Below are 13925 nucleotides of genomic sequence, written 5' to 3' on the forward strand. Positions count from 1 at the left end.
AGGTAAATTGTCAGTTTTTAGACAGTTCTTGACAACTCTAAGACTGGGTCATCTACTCTCAAAACACCTAAGCTGCTTTCTCTGTGTGTGTCTGTGTGTGTGTGTGTGTGTGTGTGTGTGCGTATTTATGTGTATATATATATATATGGAGTTGTATGCATAAGTGATGGCTCCTAAACCTCACACTGATAGTAGGAGTATGTGATGGTGAGGGCATGGTTTGGTGTCGGTATGTGAAGGATGTAAGGATCATGCAGGTGGGAAAGAACTCACACTTGATGAGAATGTGCCTAATTAATGAATGTCTGTGTGCATATGCTGGAGGAGCATTAAATGAGGAATCAGAGTGAGAAAAGGGAGAATACCACTTACAGCTCCACCACATATATGTTCTTTACCAAACACGAAATAAACAAAAGAATACAATTTTGACTCACGACTGTCACCAGGGTCTATTGTCCTTCCCTCAATTTGTCCTGTTACAGTCACATTTATTACAGAAGTATACGGCAGGTTCGTGGCTGTTGTCACAGGTATCCAGGTCGCTGTTAACAAGTGGAAAAAACGTTAGCGTCATCTAAGACAAACAGCAAAACGTATGTTGATATTAGAAACATGACAGAAATACAAAAGAAAATTTCTAGAAAATTATGAGGTGTAGAAGGTACTATTTATCAATTGGTAGTTAAACTGTCAGTTCTTAGACACTTCTAGACAATTCTAAAACTGGGTCATCGACCTTCAGAACACTTAAGCTGCTTTCTCTCTCTGTGTGCCTACATATATATGTCACGGCGTGCGCCTGTGATGGGTGTGCGCATAACTCTATTATCGCTCCTCGCTCACTCCTCGCTCACTAGTTAGGCGCCCCCACCTCACCCCACCTCAAAGACTCAGAGACTTTAAAAAGGGGGAATGCCACCCATTTAATCTCTGCGAGAGGACAGCGTGTGAACGAGCTGCGTGAGCTCCCACTTCCGCGTCGAGCCCACATTCGCATCCCTGCCGCCGAAGTGGAAAAGGCCGCTGAGAGGACTAAGTTAGGGCCCCCGATCCCAGCCGGGAAAGCCGCCCAGCCGACAGACGTCCAGGAGAGACTGGAGAACTGGGAGGGGCCGGTCTTGGCTTGCGTTCAGCGGGAGAAGTCGCCGTCACGGGAACGTGCAGGAGCGCTACCTCTGCGTGGTCCAAAGTTGCCTCTTTGCCTACCTTCACCACTCACCAGCCTGTGCCCACATGCCAGGGGGGCAACGGCCAACCAGACCTGCACATGCATCACCTTCTCTTCCTTTTCTTTCCGTCCTCTCTCCTTTAACCCTTTCCTTTCCCATTTTTTCTAAATAAATTACCCTTTTTCCTGTAAGACCTCGCCTCGTGTCCAAGTTTTATGGTGTGGCCCGTGCACTGAGGGTGATTTTTTTTATACACACTGTAATTAAGATTTGCTAAGAACTTGAGCCAGTCCAATTTGTGTTTATATATATATATATATATATATATATATATATATATATATATATATTTAAAGATCAGTAATGAGTTTATGAGAATTATAACTGCTCCACCTCAAGCAAGATTGCTGGTTTCCTTGAACAAATACAAATTAATTGAGACCATCAGAAACAAGGGAGGAATTGTCAGAGAGAAGACCAGAGATATAATCTTTATCTTCAAGTTCTTGATCTGGTATGTCCTTGCTCACAAAAGCAGAAATTAGCTTGGTGTCAAATGTAATATTGTGAATGGAAGCCACAGGAGCTGGACAAGGCATCCAAATTAAGTTGGCTGTGACGCACTAAATTAACACATAACTAGCACAATAAAACATTTTAGTTTAACTTGTTCACAGGTTAGTGTATGCTGTCTGAATACAGGTTTCAATGTTTGCCATGGTTATTTTATCACACTTTACAAGCCTAACATAACCAACAATACTATGTTTGTTTTTACATGCCCAGATCCTGGAGGTGAATGTATGAAGAGAGTATCTCCTAAAATGTTTTATGGTGTATTTAGTGGAAGATAAATCAATATTCATTGTTATGCTGACGACACCCAGCTTTATATTTCTTTCAAACCTACTTCTGACCTTCCTCCCTCTACTTTTTCAAATTGTTTAGCTGAAGTTAAATCTTGGTTCTCAAATAATCTTCTTAAACTCAACAGTAGTAAAACCGAAATACTCCTCGTGGGCACTAAAAATACTCTATCGACATTAAAATATAACATTTTGGTCACTTTGTCAAACAATTGTCAGATTTTTACATGGTTAGCAAATAGGTTTATACGGTTCTTAAACTTAAGTTATTAAAAATGCATTGTTTTATTTATTTAATTTTTGTTTTCTGTCTTTGAATTGGAGAAATAATAGTACAACAAAAAGAAAATGTAATGTATGGTTTCAAGGATGGTAATAAATGTTTTTGAGGAGAACCTGTTTGTTCATTGTCTTCATTCATAAATGTAACTTCTCTACATAAATGAACTTTTTTTGGCATAGAGATAATTACATTTCTTTATTTTAGAAAAAGACTATATGTTGATTTTTATGTATGATTCATAAAGTTTAGTTTTTACCTAATCATACTTTTAACTTGAGAATAATGAAAAAGATTACTTTACTACTATAATTTACTTCTATTACTTTATACTACATAAATGTAATTTGTTTCTTTCAAGGTAAACACTAAACTTAATTATAGTGTTAAATTTTAGGTTTTTCCAAAGTGATATAATCAAGTTGTTAGAAAATAGAAAAATAAGTTTTACTGGCCTAAGGCATTGTAATAACTTTTGTTTCTGATTTGGATGGATGAATTTCTTTTGCTTTGGGGAAACTTAAAAATCTATTTATATTTAATCAAAATTAAACCTTAAATAATATTATAACATTTGATTTGAGAGAAAGAAAAAAAAATGCTTGTAACAAATTGAAGCTATTTTTTTGAAGTTGATCCAAAGTAGAATTTTTTTCAGTGTATGCTGGAGGAGCATTAATTGAGGAATCAGAGTGAGAAAAGGGAGAATGCCACTTGCAGCTGCACCACATATATGTTCTTTACCAATAAACAAAAGAATACAATTTTGACTCACGACTGTCACCAGTGTCTATTGTCCTTCCCTCAATTTGTCCTGTTACAGTCACATTTATTACAGAAGAGTTCGGCAGGTTCGTCGCTGTTGTCACAGGTATCCTGGTTGCTGTTAACAAGTGGAAAATCATGGGATTTATTGACAAATCTTGACAATTCATAGCTAAATGTTAACTTTAGTACTGTAGGTTGTTTGTGACAGTCTAAAGGTAAATCCAGAGGTGGGACAAAGTCATTGTTTGGCAAGTCACAAGTAAGTCTCAATTCATTGCCCTCAAGTCCCGAGTCAAGTCCCGAGTCAAAGGCCAACAAGTCTCAAGTCAAGTCCAAAGTCCTACGGTTTGACTTTCAAGTCTTTTCAAGTCTTTTTAGCAGAAAAATAAAATGTATACAGATTATGTATGGTTGTAAGATCTGTATCTATTGAACAAACCTTTTTTTATGAAAGAACTTTGCTCTCTACCTTGTGTGATACACTCACGTAGGCTACCTTATACAAACAATCCGGCTTTCAAAATCCCGATCAGTATGAACCAGCAGGGGTTTGCAGATTATAGTATTTGAAAGGAAACGTACAGTCTCATTGATATAAACATGCAGCTAGTAAATTACTTAGCTGATAAGGTAGTCTTGACATTCATTCAAAACTTACCTTTTTTTGTGCAACTTCAAGTATCGAACAAAGTTGGAAGTTGTGGCATCTCCGTCTGTAATCTTCGACCCGCATGTTTTACATACTGTAATTCGTTTTTTGTTGACCACCTCGTAATTTTTATAGCCAAAGGAAACTACCTTCGGTATCATTTCGCGAACTGGCGAGTTCACGTTGTTGTCACGTTGGACGCTGTCGAATCAAAAGAATCTACGGTACTTTGATTGGATGTCGTGCCGAATGCGCGCATGCATCATTCATCAGTGATGTACTGTATAGGATGTTGTGTCAAATGAGCCAGGGGTAGCTCAGTGGTTAAGGCATTGGACTACGGTTCAGAAGATCGCAGGTTCAAACCCCACAACCACTAGGTTGTCACTGTTGGGCTCTTGAGCAAGGCCCTTAACCCTCAACTGCTCAGATGTGTAATGACATAAAAATGTAAGTCGCTCTGGATAAGAGCGTCTGCCAAATGCCTAAATGTAAATGTAAATGTAAATAGTTAAACATCAAAGAACCATCAATAATTCAAATTTGGGACAATTCAGCTGACTCTAGAAAAAAAATAAGGGGAAAGTCCTCCATATTTCTGATAAACAAACTTTACATTCTTTTAAACTAGTTTTTCTTTCTTGGTGGCATTGCCATTAAATTTTATTTTCACAGTATTTGCAAATTGACGTTATGACAAAAGTAAATCCCTGTGAAATTAGTCCTCAATCGCAATCCCTAAAGACTTCACTTCCTCCCCTATGGTGAGTATTGTATTTATGGTTTCTAAGATGATAGAAATACAATAAAATTAATGAAATCATAGAAATACAATACAAAAAAAATTTAATTATTGTCAAATTTAATTGTGCATTATGACAGTTCTTAGACAGTTCTTAACAAATCAGCGTGAGTTTGGCCATAGTGATTTGTATGTACATTTTAAGACTTTGTAGCTAACGTGTATTTATTTCATATTTGATTTATGACATGTGATGTCACAGAGTTGAGCAACCAAGAACCATAGAGAATTTAAATAAAAAAAAAAAAAGCAGTTCCTGGCCAAAGAAATTCCTGTCCCACATATCCTGTTTCTATCAGTTTGACATTTAAGGGGAGACTCATTAGTGGTGTGTGTTTTGTCTTATTTTTCAGCTGGTAAATCTGCCAGCCTAGATGAAAAATTGATTTGTAAGTTTGTTTGAAATAATGCCTAAAATTGTGATAATGGTTTGAATCCCTGTTGTTTATAGCGCAAAAGGTCCCAAGAGACTCCATAAAGTTCTGCACCTTTTGATTTTTGTGTAATTAGGGAAAAATTGTGGGAGGGGCCTTATTCTAAAAAGATTAAATTTTAATATGTTAATGAACAATAATCCTGACCAATTAATGGGATGCTCACCTAAGGGAATTTGCACAATGCTAAACTGTTGAATAAATGAATTGCAGCTCATATTTATTTAACACTGGATCTTATAAAGCCGTATTGGCCCCTGGCTTCCATATCCCATAAAAATGTTTTTCATCACATTCATTTAGGCATTTGTTCTACAGTTGTTTATCCTTACATCTAAGTGTTTTGGGCCCCCACATTATAAAATACTCATGGACAGGGTCATCCACCCTCACAACATAAGCTGCTTTATATTTAGAAAATATGATATTATCATATACACAGTTAGACTGTGAGCATAATTAATTCCAGAAGTGTGCTTGTAATCCAAAGCACTCGTATATCAAAGTGATTTTTACCCATAATAAATAATGGAAACTCAGATGATTATATAAAAATAATTTATATAATACAAAGGTAAAGTAAAAATAAAGCAAATTAACCTACACTTTATTAATGGAAAGAATCATAACTGTTTTAAGATGAAAGAAGAAGGAGGAGGCGGAGGGGTTCATTGTAAAGGGTTTAAACAATTTTTTCCATGCATGTTCAATTAACCATAATCAATTAATTAACATGCACCTGTGGAATGGTCGTTAAGACCTTAACAGCTTACAGAAAGTAGGCATTTAAGGTCACAGTTTTAAAAACGCAGGGCACTAAAGAGACTTGTCTACCGACTGTGAAAAACACCCAAAGAGAGATGCCCAGGGTCCCTGCTCATCTGCGTGAACGTGCATTAGGCATGCTGCAAGAAGGCATGAGGACTGCTGATGTGGCTAGGGCAATAAATTGCCATGTCTGCACTGTGAGACGCCTAAGACAGCGCTACAGGAAGACAGGAAGGACAGCTGATCATCCTCGCAGTGGAAGACCACGTGTAACAACACCCGCACAGGATCGGTACATTCGAATATCACACCTGCGTGACAGGTACAGGATGGCCACAACAACTGCCCGAGTCACACCAGGAACACACAATCCCTCCATCAGTGCTCAGACTGTCCGCAATAGGCAGTCCATGAGGAGGAGATGCACTGCAGTACTTCAAGCAGCTGGTGGCCACCAGATACTGACTGGTACTTTTGATTCTGAGCCTCCCTTCATTCAGGGACACATTGGGAAACATTTTAAGTTTATGTCTTATGGTGTTGACTCTTTTAGTGTTCATACAAATATTTACACATTCGGTTTACTGAAAGTAAAATCAGTTGAAAGTCAGAGGACGTTTCTTTTTTTGCTGAGTATATAATACTTAATTATAAAGCCTTTTGCTTTGATTAGGGCAATAATTCGCTGTGACATCATTTTAATAAGCTTATGCAATATCACAACGTTTATTGTAATCCAGAGTCACATTATTGTCTCTCCAAGATATTGTATTCAATTCAATTAAATTTTATTTGTATAGCACTTTTAACAATTGACATTGTCGCAATGCAGCTTTACACAATCAAAAGAGGTATTGATGATGGAAGAGTGAGAAGACTCACTTTTCCAGCACATTCCAAAGATTCTCAATGGGGTTAATGTCTGGGCTCTGTGGACAATCAAGTGGAAATATAATGTCTTGTACATCCTAAATCACTCTTTCACAATTTGACTGAGATGAATCCTGGCATTGCCATTTTGGATATGCCTGTGCCATCAGGGATTTAAAAAAATAAATTAATGGAAAACCCTGGTTAGTTCAGTATATTCAGGTCATCCGCTGACATCATTTCTTAGGTACATAATGTTGCTAAACCTAGACTTGACCAACAGAAGCAACCCCAGATCATGACACTGCTCACACCGGTTTATACTCGGCATACTAGGCATCACTTTATCCACCTGTCTACTTGCCATGATGTACACAATACTCTGGAACAGGGTAAATCTGGACTCATCAGACCACATGGCCTTTTTCCAATGTGCCACAATCAATTCTTTATGCTCCCTAGCAAATTGCCTTTTTTGCCAATTAGTCAGACTGATTTTTTAAGGCTACACTGCTGTTTAGTCTTAATCCTTTGTGTTTTGTTTGAATTATGCATTTGGAAATGCATCAAATATAGCGCGCTACTGTTATTTTTTTCTTTTTTATGATTTGATAATATCAAACGTTTGCGTTATCTCCAATCACAATCATTCACATTTTTTCCTCAACCATAGTTCTTCCTTCCTCTATGCACTAGTGAAACTAAGATTTAACTATTTGAAAAGAACACACAGCACTAAATCTGATGTAAATAGGGCACTGCAATCATCATGAAAACAGTATTTTCCAAACCGTAAAGTGTGATGGAGAAAATAGCAAAATAAGAAAAATCCTTACCATTACCATCACTACTGCCATCTAGTGGAAATTTTCTCACTCCGCTTCTAGGTATATGTTTATTGGCTGACTGGGCTGTCCATCATCAATTTGACGTCATGACGCTCTGCCAATCCGCTGACGTGCCGAATGTATTTGAGGCCTTGAGTTCAGTGTGTGTGTGTGTGTGCTCGCCTCGCCAGTGTATCTTGTGCTTCAATGTGTTCAACAAAACTGCTTCAACTTTAGTAATCTCCAGATGCTTATTGTATTTTCGGACATAAGGAATTATGCTTTGCTTTGTGCGATTCAAACCTATCCATAGTTCTGTTTCTGTCTATTGACTTGTATCGAATTGTGTGTGTGTGTGTTTACACTGAACGTGTTGGAGTTTTAGTTTGGCCTACTACGATTCAAGTTCAACTTCAATTTCAAGAAGCATTTTGGTGCTTTGATTTATTCAATTATTTAATTAGTATTAGATCAACTCATTGATTAGGAGTGTTACGTTTAGTGTTTAGTTTAAAGGAGTTTAGTTTAGAAGGTTTTTCGGTATTTTCAGATTTCTTTTCTGTTATTAGTTTAGGGGTTAGTTATAAGAATTGTTTGTTTAGATTATTTCTTTGTTTTGGGTGACACTCCTACATTTTTTTCTGTAATCATATGTAAGGTTTTATAAAATAGTAAGACAATGTAATCTAATAAGAAGATTCCTGTGCTCTGAGAACAGACCCCTCACTGTGCTTCCTCATGTCTTCTGTGGTAACACCTTCTATATCCTGTATCCAGACGAGGAGACATCCAAATGGCTCCTGTCTGCTAGAATCCTTTTGTTTAATCAGGAGAATGCAAATGTATCTCCTCTCACCTGTCTGTCTCCGGGTCCCTCTATGACTGACATGTTAATGATGGTTCTTTTGATGTTCGGGACGTAACACCGTTTAAATGTGCTCTCTTTGCTGAGAATAAACAGAGATCTTCAGACATCATGCCTGCGTGTGTGTGTGTGTGTTTGTCTCTCCCGGTCGATCGGGCCCGGACCGGTAAGTGTATCAAGGTGCAGCGGACACAACAAGCTAAAACTCTACTTCTCTTAGCTTAAAACTTAGCTCGGACACACTACATCTTCATTTAAAACCTAACATCATACAAATTTCAAAACGTGAGTAAAAGTCTTTACTTCACCAAAATGTTATGTTTTTTTATCCTATTTAATATCTGACACGTAACAAACCCACATTTCCTTCAAGTGATAACACAGTGATTTCCCCACTCATAATTTGTGGAAAAAAATATTTTAATTTAATTGGAAATTGTTGAGAGATATTTTTATCTGTTTGTGTGGGCAATGCCCCTCCTGCCTGGAGGCAACCTACTCATATGCACCTTTATATATATTTTTAATAGCCAATTAAAGTTCATTAGTACAGTAAACATATAATCACATTTATTAAAAAGTCATAATATGAGATTTCTGTACCTGAGCAAGTAACACCAGCATCTTCACCATGGTTACAGTTGTGTTTTCCAAATCCATTATGAGTGCACTGTGTGATGGTGCTTTGACTTCCGGTACAGTAAACATCATCCATCCATATTGGGCCACTACCCTGACCAAAGGTGGCATTTTTATTTGCACTGACAGCATTACCACATCCAAGCTGTCTACACACCACCTGTGCATCATTCATGTCCCAGTCATCATCACACACTGTTCCCCACTGGTTATTATGATAGACTTCCACTCTACCAGAGCAGGAGTTACTGCCACCAGCCAGTCGTATGTTAGAGCCATCTAAGACAAAGAGCAAAATTCAATATCAATTAATGATAGTGATTAATGTAATTAATGATTAATTAATAATATTATTGAGAGCATACAGTGGATGCTGCACTTTTTAAATACAATTTGTTACTAATGTTTAACCTGCCAGCCCCCTGATGTTTGGAGCTTGTTGAGTATATTATTAGAAATGTAGTACTAAATTATTATGTATTTCTGCATCTAAGAGAGGAAGGGGAAATAAAGAAAGAGTATAAATATAAAGAAATGGAATGAAAATCAAATAAAAGAAAAAAAACATTAAATAAACATGAAAATAAAAGAAAAGAGAACAAAAGGGGGAATATAAAAACAGGAAACAGTACATGGCAGAAAAATAAACATGGGAATAAATGAAAAAAAAAAAATACTTTTTAGACCTGGGGAATAGGACAGGTATAAGGACTTGTCCTGACATATTTTTTAAAACTTTGCCTCTATTCACGACTATTTGCCAATAAGCGGAAATATTACTAAACTATGAATACTTTTGCTCCGTCGAGAGACTCATTTCCAACAACAAATGCACAACACAACTTTATTTTTACTACTGGGAACATGTGTGTCAGTGACAAACACATGCGCGTCTGAAATGCGTGAGTTTCCTTATTGTATATATTGGCATGCAGTATTGGGCCTCTTCCCTGACCAAAGTGGGCTTTACGATGAGCGCTGACAGCATTACCACATCCAAGCTGTTTACACCACCTGTGCATCATTGGCAGAGAGTTGGAATCTGCTGCTATTAGGATGTCTGAGAGTCTGGGCCATGGGCCTAGCACGAGGCCCTCAGAAACTCTGTACCATTTAAAGCTCATTGAGCCGAACAACTTTTGCACTGAATGTCCTAGGCTAAACTCAACAGGAGGCCGGTTATTTTGGTACAAAACACAAACGATTTTGACATACTCTTCCTAGCGAATTCATACGATTGCCACCAAATAGGGCCAATATGATCTAAAGTCATTGAGGATGCAAAATTGCAGAGGGATTTTTTCTTTACAATAGGGATCTCAAACAGATCAGCTGTGACGATGCCTTAAACTTATGCTGAAAAGGGTTAATAACCCTTTTGAACGGTAGTGTGTGTATATATATTTTCTTCTTCTTTGTCTTTCGGCTGTTCCCTTTCAGGGGTCGCCACAGCGAATCATTTGCCTCCATCTAACCCTATCTCTGCATCCTCTTCTCTCACACCAACTAACTTCATGTGCTCTCTCACTGCATCCATAAATCTCCTCTTTGGTCTTCCTCTAGATCTCCTGCCTGGCAGTTCCAACCTCAGCATCCTTCTACCGATATATTCACCATCTCTCCTCTGAACATGTCCAAACCACCTCAATCTGGCTCCCTCTCTGACTTTATCTCCAAAACATCTAACGTGGGTTGTCCCTCTGATAAACTCATTCTTAATCCTATCCATCCTTGTCACTCCCAAAGAGAACCTCAACATCTTCAGCTCTGCTACCTCCAACTCTGCCTCCTGTCTTTTCTTCAGCGCCACTGTCTCTAAGCCGTAGAGCATCGCTGGTTTCACCACTGTCCTGTACACCTTTCCTTTCATTCTCGCTGATACTCTTTTATCGCACAACACACCTGACACTTTTCTCCACCCATTCCGAACTGCCTGTACCCGCCTCTTCACCTCCTTTCCACACTCTGCGTTACTCTGGACCGTTGACCCCAAGTACTTAAAATCGTGCACCTTCTTTACCTCTGCTCCCTGTAGCCTCATCGATCCTCCTGGGTCCCTCTCATTTACACACATGTATTCCGTCTTGCTGCGGCTAATCTTCATTCCTCTGCTTTCCAGAGCATACCTCCACCTCTCCAAATTTTCCTCCACCTGTTCCCTGCTCTCGCTACAGAGCACAATGTCATCTGCAAACATCATAGTCCATGGGGACTCCTGTCTTACCTCATCTGTCATCCTGTCTATCACCAGAGCAAACAAAAAGGGGCTCAGAGCCGATCCTTGATGCAGACCCACCTCCACCTTGAACTCTTCTGTCACACCTACAGCACCTTTTACCACTGTCTTACAGCTCTCATACATGTTCTGCACCACTCTAACATACTTCTCTGCCACTCCAGACTTTCTCATACAATACCACAGCTCCTCTCTTGGCACCCTGTCATACGCTTTCTCTAAATCTTAAAAGACACAATGCAACTCCCTGTTAGCTTCTCTGTACATCTCCGCCAGCATCCTCAAAGCAAATACTGCATCTGATGTACTCTTTCTAGGCATAAAACCATATTGCTGCCCACAAATACTCACCTCTGCCCTTAACCTAGCTTCCACTACTCTTTCCCACAGCTTCATTGTCTGGCTCATTAGCTTTATACCCCTATAATTGCCACAGCTTTGCACATCTCCCTTGTTCTTAAAAATTGGCACCAATACACTTCTCCTCCATTCCTCTGGAATCCTCTCACTCTCCAAGATCTTGTTAAACAAACTTGTCAAAAACTCTACTGCCACCTCTCCTAAGCATTTCCATACCTCCACAGGTGTGTGTATATATATATATATATATATATATATATATATATATATATATATATATATATATATATATACATACATACATACATACATACACTACTGTTCAAAAGTTTGGGGTCACTTGGAAATTTCTTTGTTTTTGTTTAGTGATTTATTTTATACATTCTACAACAATACTGGGGATTTCAAAACGTCTCGAGTTACTTTGCTGTACTGTAACCCTGTTCCCTGGAAAAGCGGGAACGAGATGCTGCGTGAAAATGCTAAGGAAACATCTTTCTGTGTTGCCGGTTGTGAAGCATGTGTGTATCAAAAACGCCAAAAAATCTGCCCACAAATACTCACCTCTGCCCTTAACCTAGCTTCCACTACTCTTTCCCACAGCTTCATTGTCTGGCTCATTAGCTTTATACCCCTATAATTGCCACAGCTTTGCACATCTCCCTTGTTCTTAAAAATTGGCACCAATACACTTCTCCTCCATTCCTCTGGAATCCTCTCACTCTCCAAGATCTTGTTAAACAAACTTGTCAAAAACTCTACTGCCACCTCTCCTAAGCATTTCCATACCTCCACAGGTGTGTGTATATATATATACATACATACATACATACATACATACATACATACACTACTGTTCAAAAGTTTGGGGTCACTTGGAAATTTCTTTGTTTTTGTTTAGTGATTTATTTTATACATTCTACAACAATACTGGGGATTTCAACGTCTCGAGTTACTTTGCTGTACTGTAACCCTGTTCCCTGGAAAAGCGGGAACGAGATGCTGCGTGAAAATGCTAAGGAAACATCTTTCTGTGTTGCCGGTTGTGAAGCATGTGTGTATCAAAAACGCCAAATTTTGGCATATATAACCTCGGTCAGGTGATGTCATCTGATGAAGCGCACCTGCAGGTTATAAATAGGAGTGAACCGGAAACATTCCTCAGATCAATTTTGTCTGACAGGACGTCCGCAAAGTCTAGGCAGGATGGGGAGACTGACAGACAGGCGTGCAGATCTCCAATTCTTTTCAGTGAGGTAATGGCCATCAAAAAAAACATCTTAAGGGTCAGAAACCTGATAGGCGCTGACTCTAGTGGTTCGAAAGGGGTGTCATTTAGACCTTTGAGCATGATACATAAATCCCACGAAGGGACAGTGGCTCTAGTGGGTGGCCTCAAACGTTTAGCTCTCTGGTGGCTAGCTTGTTCAAGCGGCGTGAGCGCAGTCCGCCCTAGCGATTAATGTACGAGACTACCGATGTGTTGTCCACCCGCACTAAAACATGGTAGCCTCTTAACTGCTGGAGGAAGTGCTGTAGGGGCTAAAAATAGAGCCATCATTTTGAGGCAATTGATGTGCCATGCGAGAAGATGGCCTCTCCAGCTCCCTTGGGCTGGACGGCCATCCAAGACCCTTATTTGCCTTTGGGGATTGGCCCTTGAGTGACATCCCCTGGCTCTTAGCCACAACTGAAACACTCTCTTGTGCAGGAGGCCCAAAGATATCACCGTGGATGCAGCTGCCATGAGGCCTACTCATTTTTGAAAGCGATGTACAGTCACTCTCTGGTCTAGCTTGATGTCCTTCAGGGCGTTGCGAATGGATTCTATACGAGCGGGGGACAGCTGTGCCCGCATAATGACCGACGCCCATGTGACACCCAAGTATGTTGTCCTTTGAACCGGTAAGAGAATGCTTTTTGTAGCGTTGAGTCTCAATCCTAAAGAATGGAGATGAGCTAGGATGACATCCCAATGTCGAAACGCTAGCTCCTGAGACTGGGCTAGAATCAGCCAATCGTCTATGTAATTTAAAATACGGATGCCCTGGAGTCTTTAGTACCCAGGGAGATATGCCTGGCAGTAGCTTCCACGCTGCCAGTTACTCCAAAAGGGGCAAAAGTTTTAGCACTTCGGCTGTACAGGGGGATGTTAGCGGTTCGGCATCCTGAGACACAGCAGGATGTGATGGAAGGACTAACGTGCTGTTGGAGACCAAAACACTAATGGCGGCGGAACCTGAACACTGACCCCCTGGGGGTGCCAGAGAGGGCACTTTCTTATTGAAAAGTATGTTATGTGCCCCTCCCCGGGTTGGGGCCACCCCGACGGTCCTGGGCGCATAAGCTTCGGGACTTCTTCAAAGTGCGGTGGTCAGATCTCTTTGAG

At 39.5% G+C, this 13925-nt stretch overlaps 1 protein-coding gene across 1 annotated transcript in view; it reads right to left on the reverse strand.

Moving 5' to 3' along the window:
* The window catches only part of LOC128544932 (deleted in malignant brain tumors 1 protein-like), a 65486-nt gene that overhangs the window by 51310 nt on the left and 251 nt on the right, over window positions 1-13925 (reverse strand). Inside the window, exon 2 of the mRNA XM_053515244.1 lies at window positions 8905-9219. Coding sequence (XP_053371219.1) covers window positions 8905-9219 — 315 coding nt within the window. The remainder of the gene's footprint in view (window positions 1-8904; window positions 9220-13925) is intronic.

The sequence above is a fragment of the Clarias gariepinus genome, chromosome 16, assembly GCF_024256425.1.
Source record: "Clarias gariepinus isolate MV-2021 ecotype Netherlands chromosome 16, CGAR_prim_01v2, whole genome shotgun sequence".
NCBI lineage: Eukaryota > Metazoa > Chordata > Actinopteri > Siluriformes > Clariidae > Clarias > Clarias gariepinus.